The 26633-nt window shown below is 39.5% G+C and overlaps 3 protein-coding genes across 34 annotated transcripts in view; 1 reads left to right on the top strand and 2 right to left on the bottom strand.

Moving 5' to 3' along the window:
• The window catches only part of obscnb (obscurin, cytoskeletal calmodulin and titin-interacting RhoGEF b), a 97782-nt gene extending 96529 nt beyond the window's left edge, over nucleotides 1–1253 (bottom strand). For all 32 annotated transcript variants that reach the window (XM_084057672.1, XM_084057702.1, XM_084057690.1 and 29 more), the window contains exon 1: nucleotides 1039–1253. The gene's annotated coding sequence lies outside the window, so the exon portion shown is untranslated. The remainder of the gene's footprint in view (nucleotides 1–1038) is intronic.
• A 4138-nt stretch (nucleotides 1254–5391) lies between these two features.
• LOC311046504 (uncharacterized protein) lies at nucleotides 5392–6808 on the top strand. The gene is made up of 4 exons (XM_084058849.1): nucleotides 5392–5569; nucleotides 5722–5838; nucleotides 5973–6074; nucleotides 6344–6808. The coding sequence occupies exons 1-4, from the start codon at nucleotides 5423–5425 to the stop codon at nucleotides 6524–6526; spliced, it is 549 nt and encodes a 182-aa protein (XP_083914975.1). The 5' UTR covers nucleotides 5392–5422; the 3' UTR covers nucleotides 6527–6808.
• A 1025-nt stretch (nucleotides 6809–7833) lies between these two features.
• atg9b (autophagy related 9B) lies at nucleotides 7834–25995 on the bottom strand. Its single transcript, XM_084056497.1, has 15 exons — nucleotides 25688–25995; nucleotides 24862–24997; nucleotides 24228–24271; nucleotides 23816–23880; nucleotides 22679–22849; nucleotides 18971–19112; nucleotides 18040–18788; nucleotides 17524–17677; nucleotides 16300–16479; nucleotides 15941–16186; nucleotides 15438–15676; nucleotides 14827–14926; nucleotides 14645–14729; nucleotides 12209–12378; nucleotides 7834–11994 (listed from the first exon to the last, which is right to left on the bottom strand). Exons 2-14 carry the CDS (start codon nucleotides 24968–24970, stop codon nucleotides 12227–12229), a joined length of 2436 nt encoding a protein of 811 aa, XP_083912623.1. The 5' UTR covers nucleotides 24971–24997; nucleotides 25688–25995; the 3' UTR covers nucleotides 7834–11994; nucleotides 12209–12226.
• Nucleotides 25996–26633: the final 638 nt, after the last annotated feature.

Here is a 26633-nt window from a genome sequence, read left to right as displayed (position 1 = left end):
CTCCTTTTTTAACAAGGTCGAATGGCGCAGATATGTGTCTTTCAAAGGGTGACATTTGTCAGCTTTGTCACCTCACTCCCTCTGAAACGCCTGTCCCAAAAATAACCTCAGCTGTCAGAGCCTGTCTCTGTCATGGCCATTTGTAGAAGAGAAGTTAGATCAGCTGCTTGATCAGTGGTGGAAAAAGTACTCTCATTTTTCACTTAAGTAAAAGTATCAATACTGCAAAGAAGAAACACTACAAGTAAAAGCAAAATGTCCGGTAATCAAAATGTACTTACATAAAAGTACAACAATATTGGTATCAAAATATACTTAAAGTACAAAAGTAAAAGTGCTCATTATGCAGAATGTCCCATTTCATAGGTTTTCAAATGTATAAAATGTATTTAAAAATATATATTTCGCATTGTGAGCTTGTAGATCGACTATGTTCAAATGGCAGAAATGTTTATAGGGCTGAAGTGGTTAATCTATTGTTTTGTAATAATAATCAAAATCTACAAGAAACTAAAGTTTTCAAATAATTGTAGTAGAGCAAAAGTACAATATTTGCCTCTGAGATGTAGTTGAGTAGAAGTAAAAGGGCTGAACATTGGAAATACCTCAAAATTGTACTTAAGTACAGTACTTGAGTAAATGTACTTAGTTACTTTACACCACTGCAGAAAGAAACTTCATTTTGAACAATGGCAATGATCTGAACTTGTTTTCAGCCTTTCAAGTGACTGGCAGGCAGTGCTAATCAAGGTTATTGATGTTAATATGTGCGCATTAAATATGAAAGCCCAATGATTAATATTAAATAAAGTGGCCACGTCAAAATTTGATTTAAAACCATACGCATGCATCATTAGTCTAACAATCAGCAGCCTATGCAATTATAAGGCTAGTAGACTATAGCCTGCATTTTGCTATCCAGCAGAGTTAGAAAAAGTGCCACATTTGATTTGAGAATAGGCTAAATTAGATATTGTTTTGGTGTTAAGGGCCTATATGAATGCTATGAAAAATATTACTTTAAAATGACTTTATCACCTTGAGTCTTCAGCCACACTCAGGTAACACAGATGTTGTCAATCATGTGGACCAAAACTTCTGTTGGCCGTTTCCGATTTCCAAAAAATAATCCAGAATATGTCCTTAAAATTCCACAAAAAACGATCTTGCCAGAGGTTATATTTCCAAATGATTGTATATCCAGGATATCAGTGGAACATCCCCCCAGTCTGTCTCCTGCGGTGGGCGGTGGACTAGGCTTCTTTTTTCTTTCTTCTGTGGCAGCCTACCTCATGATGCCAAATAGCTGACGTTCCTATTTCGGTGCAGCCTCCCTTCCAAAATAGACGTGTCATTTACTGTAGAGATAGCCTGTGCTGGTCAAGAGGGGAAGAGAAGCAGATTGGCCTGCTGGCGTCTCCTAGATAATAGACTGCGTTTGTTGTAAGCTATCCATCCGCCCACCAGACTATAGGACAGCTAAAACAATATTAGCCTACCAGTAGGCCTACTTCTCCAAATTATGCCAGACTCATTATTTAAATAGGTGTAGTATTTCAAATGAATTACTTTCAGAGGTGTAAAGTAACTAAGTACGTTCACTCAAGTAAGCCTACTGTACTTAACAATGCTGAAGTATTTTTTTTTTACTTGAGTATTTCCAATTTGCAGTACTTTTACTCCACTACATCTCAGAGACAAATATTGACAACTTTAGTTACTAGTTAGGCTACTTTGTAGATTTTTGATTGTTATTACAAAACATATACATTTCGGCCATTTGAAAATAGTAGATCTACAAGCTTGTAGATCTGCTATTTTCAAAAGATTTTGATACATTTTAGACATTATGATAACTTGTGAAACAGGACATTCTGCATACTTTTGGTAGCCTACTTTAAGTACATTTTTTTACCAATACTTTTGTACTTTTACTCAAGTACATTTCTAATTCCGGACTTTTACTTGTAACAGAGTATTTCTACATTGCAGTATTGATACTTTTACTTAAGTACTTTACAAACATGACATGAGCCAGCCAAAAACCTGGTGCAAGGATGGTGATTAGGCAACATTTTGTAGCCTACTAAGAAATTGGGCAAAAATATAAAAAATAGGCCTGATATAATAATTGAGGCCTGATTGCTATAATTCATTCATAAAAATCCCTCCCCAATGTACTGTAATAGAATACATTAATGTAATCGCTCATACATTTTTAGAGAAGTATAACACATAGCCTAATGATGGATAGCAGTTAGGCCTTCATTGGTGCCTGAAGAGGTGTGATGGGATCACTGTCAAGGATGTAAATTTTATTACTTAAGCAGTACTGGCGTTTACTTGGACCTCTAGGATGGGCTTTCCCCTAATGCGTATTGACTGACAGCAGCAGGCCCTGTGGGCCTCGATTTAAACCCCTCGAAACTCTAGCAGAGCGTCCTCCCCTCTGCTGCTACTTTCTGCTGCTACATCCTCTTCTGTCCACAGTTTGGAATAATTAGATCTGGGTTGTCTAAGGCCAGTTAGCAGCTATCTTAATGGCGCTCAACATGATAAATGACCTTTTACATGCATCTGTATCACCACAGAAAAAGAAGTGACCTTTCTCCAGGACAGGAGTGGCAGTTTGCATTTGTCATTTTCTACTCTGCTCAACCTGCAAACCTTCAACCAGTGGCATGCACCACAGGTAGGGCAGAGGGGGAAGTGCCCCTACCCCCTTGGTCCCAGGATAAAAAAAGATCCTTTTCAAATAATAATAAAATAATAATAAGTATTTCAAATAAATGAACATGCTTTGTGTCAGAAATGTATGTTATTCAAAGATTTAATCAGTATGTTACAACTGATGGGCAGTCACTTGCATTGCAGTTCTTTAACAATTCTAAAGAGCCTCCATGGGGCATGCTTGTAATGTGATCTCTCTGACATACCTCCATCTGTATGACACAACATTAGTCACTGTGTCACAGAAACAATAATCTTTCCCAGATTGCAGAAACAAGGATGCACATGATTTTCCTTGAGACCACACATGTCGAACGAAACTTGTTCATGGTGATGTCTGCATACCACTGCCTTCAGCCAATATACAGTAGGCTATCAGAGCATTGACTATTTGGTCAGGAGAGCAGAAAGTATTTCCCTCACACCTTGGTAAACACATGAAAAGCACTCCCAGAACATCTGATAGTTAGAACAGGTGCACTTATTTGAACCCTTTTTATTATTATTATTATGTTGGTACAGAGATACATGTGTCTATCCCAATAAATGTATTTTCTCCGATTGATAACCTACTATGAGAGTTCACATGACCTCAGACATTTTCAGAGTAAGGTCAGGTCCGTCATGTCTGGAGTTGACACATGGGTGCTTTAAAAAGAAGCAGTATGTAACCTATATGTGTGTGAGAGAGCGAGAGACAAAGAGAGAGAGAGAGAGAGAGAGAGAGAGAGAGAGAGAGAGAGAGAGAGAGAGAGAGAGAGAGAGAGAGAGAGAGAGAGAGAGAGAGAGAGAAATGAACAGTAGATGGCAGTAGTGACACCATAATGTTACTGAAAATACAGTATTACACCAAATTAAAACTTAATGTTGGTGCAAATGCGATGTGTTGAAGACTATCATTTCACTCACTTCCTTCCTACACTAACCCCTCTGCACAGCATCTACATTAACTATAACTTGGTTTCCATTATACTGTGATATTCAGTGATAAGTGATACTTTGGTAATCTTCTGCGTTTGTTCAGAAAAATACATTGGGAATGCAGTAATCTGACAAGGACAAAGAGTGGGGTTACCTGGAGCAAGTGCTGCCACACTGCAGCTTGAACTGAAGGTTGTGAACTTGTGGGTGGGTGGGGTCGGGGTCAGGGATGTTGAGGCGCTCCATCAGGAGCAGCAAAAATGTATGTGGCATCTTGTGACAGGACAGCAAGCAAAACACAAAATAATTAATATAAAAAGTGTGGGGCGGGATATTTTAATGAATGACTCCTTAAAAGCTGCTCAGAGTATCCATAGTATGCTTTGTTATACATGGTCAAACTGTGTTTCACAGAATTAAGCAATCTCCTCTTTGAATTGCATGAGTGAGTCATCACCCTGCACCTTGCATGGCCTTGTGTGACTCTGCAAAAGAATACAGCAATGAAGACAGACAGCATAGTGTACCTCATGGAACAATCTTATCATTAAGGGCACAATGAATAAGATTGCCAATTAATTGATTAACTGACTTATGGCTTAGCTTATAGTTTTAATGTTTCATATTTTTGTTATACCTCTGCATCTTCATAAGGATATTAGTTGCAGGCTTTCAGAGGGTGTCCTGCCTTATAATACCAGTTTAGCAACCTGGAAGGAAATCAAAACCAGTAGCAAACAGAATATCCAAAAGGCCCAATGATAATCTCCAACTGATAAAAACAAATGCACCACTGATGTATCGATTGACAATACAGAAGAATTAATGAACTAGAAAAAGTGCTCCTCGGAGCACAGGTCTCCGCCAGGTCAAGTAGGTTATTGTGGCCTCCTGGTGGCGCGATAATAGGCCAATGTGAACGGACGGACGGACAGGGGGTAAAACATACTCTCTCGCCATGCCTTTCGGCCTGGCGGAGACAATTAGTCAGTTATTGGTCTACTGACAATTTAATATAAATATAAGCATTAACCACTTAAACCCTAGGATCCATATTCTGGGGGAAACGTATGGCTATTTTCAGCTAAGATATTTAATGCAGAGTGAAAACTGAAAAGTCACTATAAAGTGCTGAGGGACTCCGGACAACCATATAAGGTTTAACTTAAGTGGTTAACACACTCAAACTAATGAATTATGCAATATGAAATTATACCCTAAAGAAGGTACTTGATTTAACAGAAATAATAATTGTCACTGATCAACTAAGACATCTTGTTGAAACATCTGCATTTTGCCACAATAGAGGTTGAAATTGTGCAAATCCCAAAACATGCAATTACTTAAGACACTGTCTGTTGAGCCACTGCTTTGACATGTGCATTTTCTCTGTGGATAGACTGAGATCGCAAGATATGTGAAGCAACATGTGAAGCAAATTCCTCTTTAACAACCTATATTTGTCATTCTTTTGTGCAGACACATGAACTGTCAAAATGATTAACACTGTAACCAACAACCATGAACATTATTAGTACATACAGTAGGATGTTTCTTCAGAGTTTGAAGTTATTCAAAAGGTCACAATTTACAAAATGAAGATTTCTCCTGTGAACCTTTGACCCTGTTACAGTAAGCTATGTTTTCTTTCCTGGGTTGTATAGGGGCACAGCTGATTTCCCCAAACTCTTGCTCAACTATGGAAATTTTGCAAGAGTCAACCACTGTATATAAGCACTACTGCCGTTCGGTTTAGGACTTAGACACAAAGATGAAGACTCAAATGACATCGTTCTTCACTCTTGCTCTGCTTGCTTTGCTGGCCAGAGCTGAACCCAACTATGAAGACTTCATCTTAAACCTCAAATTTCCTCTGCAGAACTACCGCCTGCTTCACAATGACGTCCAAATTGAAACTGTGAGTATGTCAGAAGACCTACTATGATGCATTTGTACAAACTATAGGCAAAACAACACTTTCAATATTTTTGCTGACTTTGACCTGAATTTGTCTCTGGGAATGATTAAAGATTTATCTCATCTTATCTTCTCTAATTTTATTTTATCCAGCTGCAGCCCGAGGATGCCGACCTATCTGCAGTATCTTTCAGAAAGCTGACATTTACTGCACAAGAGACAGAGTGCAACACCACAGCCGACACACCGTGTTCTCTGAAGAAAAATGGGGTAGGTTTAAGCAGCTATATAAGAAAGAATTTATAACTGAAAGGTCACTGCCACTACTTGTGTTCAGAGTGAAATACAGTATATTCTTCAGGTCTTCAATAAAAAAATGTATACATTAAAATGTGTTTTTTCAGAAAAGAATGTTGTGCAACATGGATGTTACCCATCCAGTTCAGGACATCGATGAGATGAGTTCCTTTGAAATCAGATGTGATGTGGCAGAACAAGATTTGCAGGTACATAAGTGAACATGCAGAGAATTGAGGATTCAGATATGATATTCCTTTGACCTTTTCCCTAAGTGTCACTGTCCATTGAGCCTAATGTATAGGCTACTTTGTTGTACTAAGGTGTTCCGCACCAAAACATATCCGATCTACAAGCCCACAAAGTGTTGCATCACGATGTTGTGAACTTGTAGATCTGGTATTTTCGGCACAGGGCACCATCGTACAACTAAGTATAAACCAGGCTTTACTTGATCCCTTGTCTCCTGTAATGACAGAAGAAGACCAGGACAAGAAGAAGCAAGTCTGGCAATGGCTCTGGACGAAGAGGTCGTAATGGAAAGGGAGGTGGAAAAGGAAGTGGTCGACCAAAACGTCCTAGCCGTCCTGGATCTGGCGCCGTGCTCCGTCCTGGATCTGGAGGTGGAAACAGAGGAAGCAGCGGAACTCGAACTGCATAAACACCACATTATGACGGTCTTGTTTTTTCTGTGAGATAACCCCACACATGTTGAGTTCACTTGTACTGTATGGTTGCTGTTGCTCAATGAAATATACTGTATATATTTATTTAGTAAACTGCTATGTTACTCTTCAATTGACCAACTTTCTAAACATGCTGTAATTTTGTAATCTGTATTAAAGTTCAGTTCTCACAAAACAAAAGATGCGTTAATTTCACTTATACTTCACTGACAGGCAAGCAAACCTGGTATTCCCGGCAAAAGTAGAACAGGTTCTGCGGATTGCTAACAGAAAAAGTATTAGTGACAATAAAGTGAAAATAAAGACATTTTATATTGTTTTATAAGGTTAAGTATGATATGCAGGTCACTCACAGATTTATTTTTTTATTTTGCCAATAAATAAAACTAAAAACATTTTTTCAGGATCATATAGTATTATTATATTAATTATTAATTATTATAAGTCGCTAATTTGGTGATTGGGTGCTTTAAGTAATGAGGTGTGAAAGGTTTAGTCTAGTGTATTTCTTGAATAGATGTAAAGCTTTTTTACTTCACTTAACCTGAAGCTGAACAGTTTTCTGTCTATGCCGAACAGTTTTCTATATCCGTGGTGCTCAAACCTTTTCAGGTCATGGACCCCCAAAATGATATGTATTTGGCCCCTGACCCCATCTCAAAATGTTTTGTTCCAGGGACCACCAGAAGCAAAGATTTGAGTTAAAAATGTTTGCTTTAAAACAATATACATTCCAAGATTTGCACACATTTTCAAGATTTCTCAAAAATAGCAGATCTACAAGCTCGTAGCGCGGCACTCGGTGCCGCACTATGAGCTTCTATATCTGCTATTTTTGAATAGCCAAAGTGTAAAATAATGCTTTTTAGCTCAAATCAAAAAGTGACACAGATGCGTTCCAGGTCTTAATGGGTTAAAGTTCCAAATGATCACTTATAGTGACTTACAATCACACTATAATATATATATATATATAGTTTATTTAAGCTTCAGTAGTATCCTTGTTTCTTTCAAGTACTATATTATTCTCTTTCCACTCTACGTATGTGATTATTTACCGTTTGTTGACTAGGGTTTATCTTTATGCCATTTACTCTGACGCGTATACAGTAAGTCACTCTGGATGTGAGCATCTGCTAAATGCTTAAATTGTAAGATATCACTAGCCTGGTAAACCATCCTGGTCACGTGAATTCATATTATCATGTGTCTTCTGCAGATCCGTCCGGCCCCACGCGCTGTGTGGGCTTTTTGCAGAACCTGAGATAATACACTGCACAGATTAAAATGTATATTATCATTTTTTATTTCAAATCAACATCACATGTTCAGACACACTTTCATGATTAAATACACAAAATGAATTAGCCTCTCTATTTCATTCATAGAAAATGAAATGTGTAGAGTAAAGCTGTGCTGAAAACAAGGTCTTTTGGCATGTTTCATTTTCAGCTAGTGTTTCTTAAATGACCAAACCATAACAAAACAAAACAAAAAAACAAAGCTAAGTAACAAAACCTATTCAACACTTAAGGGTGAAAACTTAGCACCTTGTTCCAGTCAAAATGATTTATAGACTGGTGTATTAGTGGATACGAAGCGATAGTGTGAGAAGGTTGGCCATGATAAGAACGTCAGGTACAGCCTCCTCAGAACTACTGCTTGTTTAACAGTGACTGTGAAGACAAGATGGTGCAAAGATACCAGACGCGATGATGACATTAGTTGTTGTCGGACGATAAATGATCTCAGCATCATGTCTGTTTTAACTGATGTTGCAAGCCACACCCACAATATCATAGAACAATTCCACTGTGTATACTCGATGTCATACACAACGACGTGCCGATAAAAAATATAATAATAAATACTGTACATACGTGCATCTAAACCTGCAAGAGGAAACATGAGGGTTTACTTAAAGTGGTGTGTCTATGGAGAACTAATCCTAAGGCACTGTTTAAAGTAAAAGGACGCAGACATGACAGTGAGCCCTAGATGCGGAGACAGCCTGAGGAAATCAATTCTGTACACAAACTTGAGCTCCAACGTCTCCACAACTTACAACTCCCTGCATTTGAGAAATGAGGAGCACAACAAATGAACAGCAAATAGCACAATGCATGTAGCGTGTCTGACATGTCTAAAGTGTGACAGAAACACAGAGACATCATCCCGTACAGGGGCAACTATTACTGACCCGAGGTAACATCAACCTAATGTATGCTTCGCCACAGTGCGTCCAGATGGTTAGGTGTGGTCAATGACTATAATACACATTTTACTGCTATGATAGGAGACTGACTCAATGTCCCTTTGAGACCTGCCCTATCTAAAATGTAATTGACGTAAATATATCTATTGATATAAAAGTAGATTGTGAGTCAGTGCAAAATGCTGAGTTAATATTAGCATAATTATGAAGAAGTCCAAACTCATACTTTCAGCACACACGCGCGCACACACATACATACACACGGGAATAGACTAAATGACCTGGCAGGGCAAAGAACACAACAACACGTATACTTTCTGTGCCCTTGGTCTTACAGTAGCGGAGGATGACAATCGACGGTGAGAAAAGATCTAATTGTGGCCTAGAATGCAATCCAAGTGAGAGGAGTAATCTACTGTGTGTCATTTCAACGAGTAGTTATGAAGTGGTATAAGTGTATACATGCCACTTTGTTTAAATGTGTAGATCACATTCGGTATCACACATGTGGGCACTGTCATCACTGACAGCAAATGAACCCACTCTGGGGAGCAATACCACCAAAAAGTGTTTCATTTCAGGCGTGTTTCACTAAACAACGCACCTGCAATGTTCCATTTTCTATTACATGTCAGACATTCTGAAGCCATTTTTTCCTTTAACTTCTTCTAAAGCGCGGGCCAGTTTTAAGATCTTTTTTTTACAAAACATTCCTTATTTGTGACAGATCCATATTTAAAACTTATTTAACTTTTTAAAATAATGTTTATGATACCTATAACTTAAATAAGTGGGGCACAAAAATAAATAAACCTAAACAATGATGCAGTAAAAACAAAGGCATACATTTTTACCACCATCCTCTCTCTCATTTAGAAAGCATAAAAACACTGAGTCTTGCTATTTAAAATCTTCAAACCAAAATGTCCAATCGCTGCAGATGCAACAATACATGCTTTAGAATCAGCCGTTGCAAGAAGTACATTTTTTTTTATGTGCGCATTTTGGGAAAAGAACACAACTTCTAGCAGCACAAAAACAAAGTACATAACACATGCCAGTACAAGAAATTCCACCGTGCTTTGTTCTTGTAAAACTGTCCGTGACAGCGATTTTCAAAACGCTTAATTACTAGATGCTGTTATCAGGACAATGACTTTATCAAGATGCCTCTGTAAGATGAAGAATGGAACCCATTTAAACCTGGCATTCAAATCCTAATGCATATCAAACCCTGGCTCTCACAAGCCATGGTCCCAAAACAGAATTATGTGTGAATACACAGGATTTTGTTTTTGGAAAAGATACTTTCGTAAATACTTTTTGGGGAAGAAATCTGATCTCTTAAAATCAATTGGGGAATATACACATTTTTAAGTACTTTTTGTGTATAATCAAGGCAAAATCTTAATTCATCCATTTCCATGGGGACTTAAGTTCCAGGTGTAATTGTGGCCCATGGTTCAGTCTTGCTCGGCTAGGCTCCAAGAACGTAAATATGAAGGAAACATTACTAGGTGCTATATTAATACTGAAGGAATCTGTATTTAGGCCCACAAAAGAGCAGCTTTCAAAGCATTTGTATGTCCGGTTTAAAAACATGTTTCATCAAGCCCAATTGGGCTTTTGTCAGGTTTGCATGGCTGTGTCTCATTTGGAAGGATACATCCTATCACCATGGTAACTTATTAGGACTGTTCCTAATTAGGTATCTGCTTTATCTAAAATGCTACATGAATTGAGAAGTGTAGACAGGTAACATCAAGTGTCCAAAGCTAAATTCTACGCAGGGCAATGGTAATCAAGCCTCTTGAACGGTGTGAGTGCTCGCACCAAACAAGGCTGAAGGCTCTCAAGCGATTCAAAATAAAGAATTTTGGAGATGCTAGGGGTTGAGTGCTTTGTCCACTACTACAGACAGCTGACCCTCATTAATGATCATCAACCGCTTAACCGACAAGATTAAAATGTACTGTACAATTTAGACTGCATTTACATCTGGGGAAACTGCTACTGGGACCGTGTATAGCCAAATAAGTAGTAGTCACATCCTCTGCCACTCTGGCCGCAGTGAAAATGAATTTACTACATGCAGTGGAGAGGTTTGCCATTACTTCAATCTACTAGATCTGGTGAGTCATCGTGCATAATTGCCTCAATCATCAAACCAGACGATTTTTGATTGATGCATAACTGAAATATCAATTCAGATCAAAATTGTATTGCAAAACACAATGGAAATGGAAATCCCATAACAGTCGCAGCTTGTCAACTTCCTGAAGAGCTCACGGCTCCTTATTTGCGCAAGTAAATTACACCTTTTAATTAAAGAACTTCACTTTAGGGAAAAAAGTACATTCCTCTTTTACTGTTTAACTAATACTGATAATCTGTCGGTTAAATATTGTTAACATCCCTAGTTTCCTCACATTAAGGAACCTAATTAGGATATATCCTAGTTCTATTGTAATGAAGTCTTAAGCATTCTAAAAATGCTACCTACCTAGGAGCTTCCTTGCAAATGAGACAGAGCCTACGGTGTCTTAGTGATGACTCAAGTTATATGACTGCCACCCACTCCCCATCATCGCAGCACGTTTGATCTTTGTCAAGCATCAGATCTGGTAATACAAACAAAAATTGATTATTCATAAGACGGCAAAATGTATTTACAAATGACATGGGCCAAGTACAAGGGGTGTTAAAAAAAGGCAATTAAACAATCCTATGTAATGATTCTGAATATGGTTTGTCAGCTACAATGCAGCTCACATTCTTTGCGAAAAACGGAAAGAAACCATTCAGCTGGAAATCAGACATGGACTGTAAAACTCCTGAATGCATATGGAGGCAGAACAGAAGCTGTGATGAATCTCCTGCATTCCACACCAACTATCGGGCCCTTCCAACACAGGGAAATATCATAATCACATAATATAGTCTTTCACTCACTCACCCGCACACAATCTTCATGAGCCATATATGAATGTTCACTTATAACAAAATGATGATCAAAGGGATGGAAGACATAATGGTTTCCCTGATGCCATATACAGTATTCCTCTTGATGTGACAGCGGGAGGCATGGAGGTGCAAAGACAGTGGTTATTCGATGAGCTTCTCCCACTACAAACACTGATGGATGTCTTTAAAAGATCCAGTCTAAACTCTCTCCACGAAGATCATCTAAGGCCACAATGTTCATTGACGAAAAGTAACGTGTAAACACTAGAAAGAGAAGAGAGGAGAAGACCATTATGTTACCCTTGGTAGGACAACTGACCACATTTACACGGCAGCCATTTTGCTCTTATCTCATATAGTCAGGTATGAAGTAAGAGCAAAATGGCCAATAAACATATAATTGGTTTGTTCCATTAAAGAAAGGTCATGCCATGAATGTCATCTGGTTGAGAGTTGAAAAGAGCATAATTCCACTTACCCTATGACATAAGGCACTTCAGCAGCTACTCCCAGTGCCCGGTTTTGGAGTAGATCCACTGTTAAGTTCTTCTTCTCCTTCATCCTCCTCTTCCTCTACTGTCCAGCCTCCCAGCGGGAGAGTTGTGGGCATAGAACTGTTGGTCGCATGGCCACTACGTGCCTGAGAACCTGATGGACACGACACAGATTTTTTTTTTAAAGTATAAAAAAAAACTCCATACTTTTCACCTTGTTTTATTTGATACATTTAATTATAGGCTACATGTTGTCAATATTCAATGCCACCTCATATTTGGTTGCATGTTCAGTTTATGTCATAGATTTTCTAGAAACAATTCATCTAAGAACTTCCATTAATGTAACTTTTCTCTTCTATCCCGGAGTTTCCTGCGCAAGTGCTGACATTTTTACCATTGAGATAATAGAACATGCCTGCTTGCTCAGAGGATAAATAGAATTTTGACCATCAGCTAAAAATTCATTTCAGATCCTGTGAGGTGAGACATGACTGTTGACACGATCTAAATGTCTCAATAGAAGAGCAGGGAGACCAAATACAACCACCCCAATTGTAATTTATATTATATTAACATACTCAACCATACAGATTGGACAACATTACATTTAATTCAGATAAAAAAAAGTTACATAGTGTCGGTTTAAATGTCTCCTCCTATACATGCGACGCCGCCAGCCGCTTATTTTCACCTGGAGACCGTAACGTAAATGGAGGAACACTATCATTCTCAGTCGCTAATGCAGTGACAGATTTCGTCCTCCCCACCTGGCTTCTCAAACTCAAAGATGGCCAATAGTGTTCAGTCAATGCCCTGTCAAGCCGGATGCACCGGAGGTTAGAGGATGCAAACCCCAGTCTCTGATAAAGGGCAGGAACTTTATCTGAACACGAAATCCCCACTTTTTAAATATTTTGACAGTTCATTTTAATTTCCTTGAAACATTTTTTATGGGAAAGTGTTAATAGTGCAGATGTATATAACATTTAAAGATACGTTTATTACGCCTTCCTCATTTAATAATGTTCTGTAAACAAGATAATTTCTCACACTTAATGTAGAGGACAAAACCAGGCCAATATTAAATCAATTAATGCCCTATTTCATCGTACAAGTGTCACGCAAAAGTAGCAAATATACAAGCTCACAATGTGCCGTGTTACAACACATTGTGAGCTTCTAGATCTGCTATCAGCTCATCACATATTAAAGTGAGGAGGGCACCAAGATGGAGACACAAACATTTAGCATTGGGACAAAAATAAATGATAATAGGCTAGGCAAAGCCATTTTATTTGTATAGCACAAGAAATAAGAATGGCAGCAGACCTGCAGTTTTATGGTACTTTGTATCACCAGATATATGGTTCATAAAAACTAAATAATGTCTCTTTTTGCCTCACCCTCCTTCTCATCTTCTTTCATCAACTTGCACTATTTTTGAAAATTAGCGAAAGTGGATCAGTCTGTGCATTTTATAAATATTTAACCAATGAAAAGTATTAACAGCTTGTGACTTCACTGGATCCACTGGAACACTGTTTTCCCCCCCTCCATTCCTGGAAAAGTAATGGTTTTGTAACCGCCAAAACCTGTTTCGGGTGGCATTGGCCTAGACTTGCTTTGTTGTTTTCTAATTTCTAATGTTGATGATGTCAGAAATGTGTTCAGATGTTTGAAATTGCTAAATACTATATTTGTATTGAGCTACGGAACTAAGATTAATACTTTGTCCAGATACAAAGAACAAGATATCATCTAGTATGCATCGAACCAAGCCATTACAAGCTGTAACTTGCACATTTCCTGAACCCAATGAAAAACAGACTCAATCGTTTTCACACAGAGATAGAAAGCAAAAAACAACCACTGAATGTAATATTACAACCAGTGAAAAGTACAGGATATTAGCTATAAAATCATTAAAAAAAAATCTGCAATGAATTATTAACATTTTAAGATAAAAAAAAAGTCTTAAGGAAATGAAAGCTCCAATCCATAACTTGCATGTCCTACCCGAGTCTCCTGCATATGATGACATTTTTACCACCGCCCCAATAAGGCGTCCCTGCTTGGTCAGGGAGAGATATTACGCAAGTAGTACTACTTGTCAACCAGTAGGTGTCCTACTGGTTGAGTTAGTATGGAATGATACAGATTTGTGTGTTTCTAAATAATGGTCTATTGTTCAACCATCAACTGAGCCCTGATCTCGCAGATATTACTTCAACACAAACACTCAGTTCATCTGTGGGGTTTGCAATATCTATCGATCACTGTGATACTCAATAGCCAGTACTCTCATTTAACTCACACAAAGAGCAGTAGTCATTTGTAACAAAACACAACCACAATGTGATTTTCACACAAAGGCTAGCAGGGCCTGGGAAATTGTCTAAAATTATATATCAACTTACTGGTGTTACTGTGTAGATCTCTCATTGGCACTGGGTTTTGCCATTGCCCTGAAGTTCTCTGGGGCTGGGAACTCTGCTGATGGACCTGGGGACAAAAGAGGCTATAAGAGTACAGCAAGAAAGAGCACTTCACCATTATTCTACCACCAAACCTGACATTTTTTCCATGACTGGTAACTTACCTCATGCATGTAGATCGCATGGAGACTCATCTCTGCTGAGGCAAACTCAGAGACTAGTGCATTGCTCCGGGGATGAGACTCACTGACACTGTTGGACATGCTGTTGATAAGAAGCATATTATTATACAGGTTGCATAAGCCTGCACTGATATTTTATCAATCCACAGTGTGCTACTACAAATCGTCACTATCGGGCAGAAAGAAACCTTATATCTCCATATTTCAACTTCTTTCATTAATGAATGCCCTGCTACTTCATGAAGCAAGTTGGTGTCACACAAAGTAGCAAAAATAGCCAAACTAAAAGTTCACAAGCTGTGTTGCGAGCTTGTAGATCTGCTATTTTATAAATATTTTGAAAGTGAAAGTAGTTAAGTCTGCCTGTGTATTTAAGTAGTAAAAAGCTTGTGACTAAATAATAACTAAATTGGATCCATTTGGAACATAAGGTTCCTTTTTCCATTTTCTGAAAAGTAACAGTTTTGGACACGTGTTCTATTACCCGACAGTGACGAAATGGTGGAATATTCAACAAGCATGTGATGGTGTGAAATCATTAGGCCGCACTCAAATAAGGGAGAGAATGTGGGAGTGTGATGTCAGATGGGTACCTGTCAATGATGGTGCGGTCGCTGCGGTACATGGTGCTATCGGGGTGGGAGGAGAAGGGCAGGAGGCTGTGCGAGCGACTGCGGCTGCCGTGGGGGAGCTGGGAGGTGGACAGAGATGCCAGGACGCTGGCGGCTGCTGATGCAGCAGTGTTCTGTGGGAGGAAGCGCCGGTCACGTCCCGGCAGTCCGCTCGCAGTCAGGACAGGGTGGCCCAGAACACTGGCCAATACATTGTCAGGCTGAAGGTGACACAGACATATTATTCATACAGATGCATGATCGAAAAAAGAAAAAGTGTATATGAATCAAATGCTTTGGATTTAGAAAATGATAATGAAAATAAATTAATAATAATAATATAATTGTAATTAACTGACATTATTAAAGCTATCACTGTCTACAGTATGACTGCTATATTCTAATGTCAGGAATACGTGCTGTATATACAGTATTCTAGGGTCCGGGATACATGATGTATATATTCTAGTGTCAGGGATACACACCCCAGAGCCGGACTCATTAGACAGCAGCGAGGTGCAGAGTGGAGCCTCAGAGAGTAGCAGCTGGGTAGAGGGTCCTCCCTGAGCATCCTGGTGCACCTTCTCCTTCAGGTGACTGATAAACACGGAGGCTTCCTGAGGAGGCTGCCAGCGCGGGTTCTTGATAGTGAAGTGCATGAGGGACAACTCTGTCTTTCCATTCTCAGCCTGCTGGTAAACAGATGCTTCTGTCTGGCCCTCTGACATCCACTGCAAAGAGATCAGAGGATTTGCTTCTTGAACAAAACATCAAAGCTGGCTATACAAAGGTTTAGAAGAAAACACTAAAGCTTCAGTAACACTGAAACAAAGATGACCCTTACCATTGGGTTTCCATGGCGTCTGATGTCCATCTGCGCGAAGGAGCAGATGTCCCCAACTCCGACAACCTCCACGGTGAAGTTCCTGAAGAAATCTATAATCTCCAGGGATTTGTTCCTCAGGAGGAAGATGAGGATGAAGGGTGTGACAATAGGACTGAGCAGCTCTTCCAAAATAAATACCTGATTTGGAAAGAGACAAGAGTTGCAATTTAGCATCAGGTAAACTTTATAACCACTTCACTGGAAAATAACAACAACCACCTAGCAAGTAGCAATTATGAGTTAGTGATGCAAGCATTCCAAAGGTATGAAGAAAGCTGTTTCAACATCAGCCTTCTTCCGTGGTGAGTTGATGTGGCTCTCCTCTGCTTCCTATTTTTTTAAACTTAAGAGCTTCTGTGCGTGCCTCCGTAGCTTCACTTAATCATTACAATACAGTTCAAAATATGCATATTTATATCCACTTTTTTTAGCCACAAATCCTCTGACATAGATAAACATTAGACATTTAAAATTAAATGTTACTTTGATACAAAGAGAGAGACAGGAAAGGCAGGAGAGTAGGGGTATGACATGCAGCAAAGTGCCTCCGGTCAGATTTGAAGCAGGTTCAGCTGGGAGTAGGACCACAGCCTTATCCATGTGGTATGCACTCCCACTCGGAAAGACACATGAAAACATAATGATTACCACTAAATATTTCTGATGATGTAGTGTAGTAGTAGTCATCTTTGTCATATCACTGACAATGTGCTGTAAGAAATAGCTAGGGGTGCAACAGTAAATCCAACTAATCGATATCACTGACAATGTGCTGTAAGAAATAGCTAGGGGTGCAACAGTAAATCCAACTAATCGATGTACTTGATTATTAAACAAATAATAGATTTTAAGAAAATAATACATTTTCCTAACAGTTCTAAAATAGCAGTATAAAATAGTGCCTAAGTAGTTAATCAGGCTAATTGATTTAGTTGATTATAAAAAAGATCAATACTATTTTTTTCATGTAGATTCGCTGAAAGGATTTACAAATATAATAAAAAAAACACTCTTCAAGAATATTCCATTAATCAAAAAAGAAATCAACAGAATAATCGCAAAGAATACAAGTGATAGTAGCATCACTAGAAATTGCTCACCAGTCACAGCTAACAAAAACAAAGATTGTGTTTAGGTGTGAAAATGAGCTCTATCTGTCAACTGAGGTCATGACTTCCTCACCGCTTTGTATTGGAACAGTTGTGCCACCTCATCACGGGTCTCACTCTTGTTAGCGTTGCCCCTCCAGTGGTCTGGCATGTAGTGGATGTGTGCCAACACACACTGCAACAGCTGCTCTGGACACCACACCATATGCTCATCTGGGATGAAGGACCTGGTGTGTTGGTGGGAAATGCAACACGTCATTTCTCTTTTTATTTTTATTACAGGCAGAATATGTGAATTATGGAGGATTGAATGGATCTGCAATGCTGATACATAACTTCCATATTAACATGTACTCCTGACGAAGGAAACGCTGCATTTCATTTTGTAATGTATTTTGCGAGTTACGCAAATTTGTATTGAACTTTTTTGATCTATGCATCAGTCCACAAAAACTTTTTCCAGGTGTGCAAAAGTTTATAATTTACTATAATATGGGAACTGGGATTGCCTAGGAGTGCCTAGTAGTAGCCTAGGAGTGCCTAATTGCTACTAAACAGTTGGCATTTATGACAGTGGTGAATCCCTCACCTGGCGATTGTGATCGTGACACCTAGCACTGTGATAGCTGTCAGGATGTGCTGTACTGTCAGAACATCCTCATCGTAGACTGTCAGGGCGATGAGCACAGCCAGCACTGAACCGGAGAAGAAGGCAAAGTTCTTGGCCAGCACGGTAAGCAGCGGCGACGTGAAGGAGTTCATGTACTTGGAGGTGGGTTTGTAGCCACGACCCAGACGCCCGTGCAGCTCATGATCCAGCTCGTTGAAGTGACGCAGGTAGAGGCGGCCGTACAGGGACCAGCGTCGCGCGCCGAGGCTCCCGGGCTCTCTTCGGATCACCTCCGTGTAACTGAAAAAGGCGTAGAGCACCTGCCAGACCAGGATGAAGGGGCACAGCAGCAGGTTGGCCAAGCCCATCAGTAGGATGATGCGGCTGAGCTGCTGAGCCAGTTCCAGACGGTTTCCGGCTCGCTTGTACTTGGGGTGCAGGTTCCATTTGTTCTGGAACAGCGAGCCGGGCCCCCAGAAAAGGATGAGCTCAAAGTTGTACTTCAGGCCCTGGGTGAGGAAGACCACGTTACCCAGCAGGGGGAGCTGCAGCTGCACTGGCAGCAGGGACTTGTTTACCATGGCCACCATGTAGTTCTTGAATCGTAGGATGCGGTGGTAGATGTCCAGCTCTGTCAGCTCTTTCTTGTGGATGCACATCTGCTGTTCTCGCTGCAGACTGATGAGGCGGTCCTGGACTTCTTGCCATGAGAAGTTGCACAGTTCGTCCTGGGAGATGAAGGAAATGAGAATAAAATAATCATAACTAAAAGCCTAATGGCACATTACACCAACGCCTAGTGATGTTCATCTTCATCGCCATCCAAAGTAAACTGAAAATGAACTAATCTCAATTTGGTTCGATACGGCAAGCAGACTTGCAAGCAAGGTGAATGCAATACAGGCCTCACCATTCTGATCTTTAGTGCTTTGATGTAGAATTGCCGGATCTCCCAATACATCAGGATGTTACAGAAAACTTTGATGAGACGATAGATCCAGAAGATTCCCGCCATGATGAGGAGGAATATGATCCAGCTACTGTCTTGGATCCTAAGAAGAAATAGAGCATAACAGTGACCACCAACTTTTTGAACTTCTCAATTTCTGGTCCAGTTTCACTTTGCGCAGAGTGCCAGTCGCGTAGATATACGCGAAGTGGTCTTACTCACAGGTTGAAATTTGATTGTAGGCCTTGTTCGCCACGATACATTTCATTGTAGCACCACCGGAAGTGGAATTATTCTTCTCCGGATATTTTCGTTGCCATCCACCTCCATTCTAAAGCGGACACTAAAACGCCATTTTCTTGTTTGTAGCTTTTCTCGTCGCTGATCGCTGTTTAACATAAACCGTTGTAACTACAAGATGGCGGATCGGTTTTCGCTGGTCTATTCAGACGGATCGCCTCTGTGTTTACAAACAGTTTAAAGCTCGATCTTAAGGAATTTAACAAGGTCTGTGGCGACGTGAAAAAACAACAATAAAACGCTGGCACTGGTGAGTACATTATGAGATTAAACGCTGGCATGGAATGTGTTGTTAAAAAAAGAGTTTTAAGCCTAGAACCAAGCCAAACAACTATGAGTTGAATCATGAATATGAAACATTTGATTTAAGAGTGAAGGAACAACTCATTCCATAACCATTGCGCTTAAATTTCCAACACTTTCAACCTAAAATTAGTTTAGCTTACTTTTACTCCTTCTTAAATGTAACCTTTGTTATTATTAACGTGTTTATATTATTAATAATAATGTTGTAATATTGTAGATCTAGTTGTAGCAGAAACTCACAAGTCGACGAGTTGCATTCCACTATAACGCGACAGAGACATTCAAAGGGGCAGTAACCATTTCTATGGTAACAGTGATCTCCACCAATCACAGACGTTGCTACTACACTTTAGGATTGTGGGTACCAGTGTACTTTTCCCTGACATTGTGAAACATGTTTTGTTTTTTAAACATGGGTTGATTTACATAGACTTGTGGTTTCTGCAGGAGTATATACCATAGTTTAAATATCTCATAGCTTGTGCTAAGTTTACCTTGGATTATGACATTATTCCAAATAATAAAAATCCTGTATGCAGAATATCAATGGGAATTTTATTTCTGGAAACTCACTGTTGAGCTCTATAACGGCGTATGATAAAACTGACAAATTGATTAATGAAGGACGCTCATTAGACATCTGAGATTCAGTCTTTATAATGGGCAACTATTCAAGCCGGAGTTCAAGGGTGTAAACCCTCCACGGTCCTCATCTTACCGCGTGAACAGATGCCTGATGCAATATGCATAATAAACAGATGCCAAGGAGTCTTGCATTCTCTCAAAGTCCCTTGTAATGCATTAAACTGACACTAGGCTCTTGTTTACAAGTTAGACTCTCAACGTACTTCTTTCTACAAATGAGACACTCAAGATCCCATTTCAAAACAGTGGACACATGGAAGAGACATGCATTTCTTCTTCTTATTTATTATCATTTTCTTTTGAGTTATTATTCCCTATTATTACTTCTTACAGTATATTTAGGCCTTGTTGGAAACATGGTGCCATCTAAATGTCATGTTATGATTATATTTCAATTCAATTTATAGACACACATCCTCCAGAAATCTGTTCCTAACATCAAGCAATGTAGATATAAAAACATGTACATAAACATGCAGTATCTAATGAGAGTTAGAAATCTACATAGCAAGTCAGAGACTGGGAAGGGTACAGTATAAGAAAGAGAGCAACCTCTAAACTCCAGGACAAGTTGTTCTCAAGCTGAATGCCAAGTACCTGCGTCACTAACTTTGATATAAACAAAATGTTCAGCCATGGTAATTTCTTGGATCAGGGGCAAAATAATGGTATGTCTACTGGTAGGGGGAAAACAAGCTGGTGCTAAGCTACATCATGGAAAAGGATCTCAGTGTGTTAGTGGGGGGGTCTATGACTAGTGGTAAACTAGTGGTGGTGTCATGTGGTTGTCAGGCTGTTGGCTCAGCCTGTTGTCAGTGTCTGTAGCTACTTGGGCCATTTTACCATGCAGGGGGCTATCCATTACATCTACCCCGCTTCCTAGTGCCACCCTGAGCATAGTGCACAAATAACCTGCTCTAAGGAGACGTCCACTACAGGAAGTGTTGCAATTTATTACAGGGCTTTGCTTGATGTAAACAGCAAAGCCAGCTTGTGGCTCAATCTGGGCGCTTTACCGAATTGGCTAAATCAATCAACAACCATTGCATCAAGACAGCCTCAAGTGACAGTTTTAAAGCCACAAATGTGACATAGCCTAATTCTCAAAGAGAGAAATAATGCTATAATAAACTTGTCTCTGTAAGTAAACCATAAGCCCTTCAACGTTAGCAAGACTAAAATAAACAAGTCAGGATCAGGTTTCACATGAACCAGCCTCACAAGCACTTAAAAGCATTTAGTATTAAATGCTATTTCATTGACTTACACGAACCGACCAGAACTGTTCATAATCTCACATCAAAATCGTTTAATATGTGTGCTACTGCACAAAAAGTGGAAATGTACCAACATCAAATATGATTTTACTGTGCAGACTTATTCAAAAGAACTCTTGAATAGCATTAGCCTGGCATCTTAAATAAAAGTCATTTGTGTTCATCAGGATCTAGGTTAAAGAAAAAACCTGCAGGCTATATTAAAGTAGGCCACCACCACCATATTACTTGTCTGTGAACGGGAGTGTATCTTGACGTTTGAAACTTCATTTTAATCCGATAAGAAGGTCACTGGTCACAAATGTTTTAGGCTAGACTAATAAAATCTATCACATGGGAGTTCTTTCGGTACAAAACAGGACCTCAACAACCACTGCCAGTCATGGTCAGAGAGAGTGTACACTTCATTACTTACTGAAATTAGTGTTGTGTTTTTTTTAGCTTGTGGAGTGCTACATCACGTGCACATGAGCTATCACCAAATGAAATAACTTATTTAATATGTACAGTATATATATATATATATTATCAACCCACAATATACTGTATATCAAATTAAATCAAAAAAATAAAAATGTTATTCTATTTACTTGCATATGCATTTACCTTGCAGTCACCTCTGTAATTAGTTCATGAATCCATCAGCCACTGTTATCCAACTCTTTTGACTGCTTCAGACAGAACATCTGACACCTACAGTAGGCAACTTAGCAGGTCACACACTGGAGCATTGATATGCATCCAACCAGGTTGGTCATTAAATTAATTAATTCAAGCTGTGACACTCAGCGTCGATCGGCAGGTTTTGTTAGCGTTAGTGAGGTGCGAAAACTGCAAATGGTGCATGTGCGGGTGTCCGTGCAGCTTCAAAGCTAGTGGAGCTGCACTCCAGTAGGCTCCACCGGCAGCCCATCCCTGGCTGGAGAGTCAGGAGACCCCGTTACTGAACTTATTGTGAGAATATATCTAACATTTTAATTATTATTTTTAAATTCCAGTATTACTCAAACCCCCTTTAATATGACAGAAAAAAAAATAATCAGCACAATTGTACAACAATTACTTATAGGACAGCGCCACATAGGGTACATTTTATACAACTTGTTTTTACACACAACAAAGTGTGTAAGTACAGTATTACCTCTCAGTGCACTCCTGGCTGGGTAGGATAGCATCAGGCAGAGTAACCTTGTTCCTGTCCAAAGGGTTCTGGCCAGGCGTGGTGTGGTTGACTGCCCGGTTGGCAAATAGAACATCATACTCCACACAGTTGAACAGGAAAGTTGTAAATGTGACAACAAACAGGAACTGACTGCAAAAAGTAAAAAGAGACAAAGAGTTGATTTTGCTGTAATTTTATATTTTGGTTCAGATACTGAACTGTCAGAATGAGATTAGTTTTTTGGGGTTTTCTCAAGCTCCTAGATTAAAATCCCATGTGAATGGACCCATAAGACAGGGACGAGTAACTGAGACCCATAAGATAATGGCTTGTAAGTCACCATCAGGTCCCATCAAGGCTTAACCCTACTGTATATACTTCAGTTGACTGGGGTCCTCCAGGGGTCTATACTTGGCCCTGTCCTTTTTTTCCCCCTCTACACCACATCTCTTCACTGAAGATAGCCGATCTACAAGCTCTGATGCAACCGCAATGCGTCATTAAGTAGCTCTTTTTTTCAATAACATTATTAACATGGTAATAGGAAATGTAATTGAATATTACCCTTATGTATTGTTGATCATGTTCAAGTCTACTGCTATGAGTCACAGGCCCCGATATGAGACCAGTGCTGTTAATACACAATGTCACATCGAGCAGAGATAATAATACATGATTATGTAGATCCAAATTACAGTGTTTTGTTTAGGGACAGGAGTCATTTCTTTGAGGTTGGGATATGTCTGACATTACTGTCCAAGCCAGGCCAGTGAAGGAAGAAGCTGGAGCTTGCAGATACATTATGAGATTGCAGTACAGTGCCTGTTCTCGTCTGCTCAGTGCTGGCTGAGCTTGTTCATTTCTCAGGCCTAATTTATACTCTGCAGTACGACCGTGTCGGTTGGTGGAGTATAAATTAAGCTTCAGCCTGAGGCATGCAACGGTCAAAACAACATGAAACATTATCTGCAATGTAGCCACGGTCACAGTAATCTGTGATCAGCATTCTTAGAATTATATAATAATCAAAACTATATTAAGTAAAAGCTATGTTCTAAGAGTGAGGTGTTTTAATTTCACATAAACAATATTACGTTGATATTATTTAATACTTACATGAGTTCGAAGAACTCTGAGACCATCATACAGGCAAAGCCATTCTTTTGATGAAAATGGTAGATGTGGACAGTCAAGTTAAGGGAAATACACTGTATGTCAATGAACACGAAGTAAACATCACCTTACTCAACCAATAGGCAGTGTGTCAAAACAGGCAGCAAGCACTGACAATCTTTAAGCATGCACATTTTTGCAAAGGCCTCAGGTGTCTTGAGTGACTGGTTATGAAAGACACTTTTCTAGTGAGCCAACATGACATGTTGTTTTCAGAGGTCTTATTTCTGGGTGACTGGGTCAATCAGAATTCCCAATGTTTAATCAGAATGACGGGAGACCAGTAACTAATCAAAGCTAATATAACCACAGTGTAGTGCTTTCTAAGACTTATATTTGGATTTGTAAAGGATATTCTTGTGAAGAAGTTATCCAGGTTCTTGATGTGGTGCCATGAGTCTGTAAGAGAACACTCATCAAAACACAGCGTAGCAACATGCACATTAAAATCATTTCAACATAAGACTATTTACGGATACACTAAGAGTGCTCACCAAAACATTGTAGCTACACCTCAATGTTACATGGGCTATTTTTTCCAAAAATGTAAAAACACTAAGACATTTTCAATGATCTCAAGTAATGTAAAGTATACATGATTTGAACATGCATGGTACATCAGTATCAGTCCTATATGTACCCTTTAACTTATTTTTTATTCTCATAATGACTGGCTATAGACACATGTTTTGTAGCAATCTGTAGCAATATTAGGCCTTAAATGTCAACGCACGTTCAAATCATGTAGACTTTGCATTCTTTCAGTCCATTTTAAAATGGATGGGCACACAATGTTTAGGTGCCCACTCTTCCGGACAGTTAACCATTTACCCCACTGAACCTATGACAGATTTCTTAGTATCCTCCATTTATGACATTATGACACTTTAATGAGTCCATGGACAGAAGTGCCTGCCCTTAGCAATTCCCTATGTAAAAACAGCATACTGTACAAAACAGCTCCAGGCATTTTTTGACATGTTGTTTACCTTTCAGACCTTCTGTCACATGCAGTAATAATTCCTCCTCGCCTGGTGGCGAGTCCTCCTCGAAATCCTCAATCCTCTGATACTCCTGGTACGCTTCAAAGTTGGCCATTATGCTTCACATTCTCCCAGTTAGTCCCTGATAAAGAAGTGTTGGGAAATTGTGAAACTAAATACACAACTATCATGCTGATGCTACACAGCTCTAGGCTGCAGCTGCACCGAACTAAAAGCTAACTGTTATTGGCTAACTTGGTTGACAGCCAGCAGAATGACATGGTGTGGTGATAGATGGACAAACTTAAGGTGGCGTTTGGAGGCATTTTAAATCCAGCAAAGCATACCGAGGTAGCGTTACCAGTGTTGCCAGATTTTTCGAGAGAAATAAGCAACCAGGTCTATGAAAACAAGTCCAAAAGAAGCAACTATGGCAAAATAGCAGATCTACAAGATCACAGCGACGCGTTGTGAGCTTGTAGATGTGCTATTTGCAAAAATAGAAGGGGGGAAAAAAGGTATTTTTTAAATATTTTGATACATTTTTAACAACACAAATCTTGTATGCGGGGGTCCCACTCCCTGCCTGGCACAAAATATTTTCAGATGGGGGTGATCCGTGGTCAAATACATACATTCATCTGGGGGTCCTTGACGTGTTTGACATGTTTAAACCACTGGTTTAAACAAACAAGCCCAAATAAGCAACTATCCACTTTAGAAACAAGCCCAAAAAAACCGCAACCACCAATTCACGACTTCACAGGAAAACAAGCCCAAAGTCGCTTATAAAAGCATACATGCATGGCGACACCGAGCGTCCCATAGCTACCTGCATCAAGCTGTCTGTAAGCCTAGTGTTGTGGTGGCTCTGCTAGCCACAATGATTCAGCCACTCGTGGAGTCAAAACACGGTGCTACGATTTGTTTTGTTCCCGACGTGTCTTTGGGTCCATTCGCTGGGTCCTGAACCTCCTTAGGCTTTGCCTGGGACTCCCTGGTCTCTGAATAGAGGTCGTTTTGCTAGCTACACATATTCACCATTAACCGTCTTTACAGTTTATCGAGCTATCTCTCCCCGAGCAACGTTAAGTTGGCTTCCAAAAATAAACCATCTGTGTGTGAGTCTCTCTCCACTGTTTTGTCTTTCACAAAACAAATGTCAACAAAACACCATTGACGTCACTTCCCTTTACCCATGGCGTCACCTCCGGTTATGGTTTGTAGTTTTATTTTATTTTATGTATTACAAACACTTTTCCTTTGGGGTTTTGATGCGGAAATGTTGCACGAGTCACTTGGGATTCGTTATTAATCTACTAATGTTGCACATTTCAAGGAGTGTGGTTCAATTACGGTGACAAAGCGCTATTCAAAACTCACATAATCCTAGCCATTGATCACAAGACGGACCGTCATGGATGAACTTCAACATATTGTTTGCACTTTCTCCCTTTTTGGCCCCTACATCTACATAAACGTTTAGATGTTAATATAAAACACTTACCCCATGGCCACGGATGTTAAACTTATGTTCGGGTTCTCAGAAGAACCCGTATGTTCCTTATTGTTCAATAAAAAGCATTTAGATCCGATTGGTGGCCATTTTCTCCAAATTCTCTCCACATGCTTTCGACTACGCGACCCTATTGGTTGGGATGTGTATTGCACTCTGAGACATTATAATTCTATGAAAAATGTTCACCAATTGGATAAAATACTTTTTATTGAACAATACGGAAGATATGGGTACTTTTGAGGGCCCGTACATAATTGCC

This window comes from Gymnoscopelus microlampas, assembly GCF_963454915.1.
Source record: "Gymnoscopelus microlampas genome assembly, chromosome: 5".
Lineage (NCBI taxonomy): Eukaryota > Metazoa > Chordata > Actinopteri > Myctophiformes > Myctophidae > Gymnoscopelus > Gymnoscopelus microlampas.
Note: the sequence above shows the minus strand (reverse complement) of the source record. Positions and strands in the feature narration are given on the sequence as shown.

What these genes read in the sequence shown, in the direction of transcription:
- LOC311046504 (XM_084058849.1), top strand. Translation starts at nt 5,423, where the DNA reads ATGAAGACTCAAATGACATCGTTCTTCACTCTTGCTCTGCTTGCTTTG. An exon ending in ATGACGTCCAAATTGAAACT is followed by an intron (nt 5,570 to 5,721) that starts GTGAGTATGTCA and finishes TATTTTATCCAG; the next exon opens with CTGCAGCCCGAGGATGCCGA. An exon ending in TGGCAGAACAAGATTTGCAG is followed by an intron (nt 6,075 to 6,343) that starts GTACATAAGTGA and finishes CTGTAATGACAG; the next exon opens with AAGAAGACCAGGACAAGAAG.
- atg9b (XM_084056497.1), bottom strand. Translation starts at nt 24,970, where the DNA reads ATGGCCAACTTTGAAGCGTACCAGGAGTATCAGAGGATTGAGGATTTC. An exon ending in TCAGAGTTCTTCGAACTCAT is followed by an intron (nt 22,850 to 23,815) that starts GTAAGTATTAAA and finishes TACTTTTTGCAG; the next exon opens with TCAGTTCCTGTTTGTTGTCA. An exon ending in CTAATGAGTCCGGCTCTGGG is followed by an intron (nt 15,677 to 15,940) that starts GTGTGTATCCCT and finishes TGTCACCTTCAG; the next exon opens with CCTGACAATGTATTGGCCAG.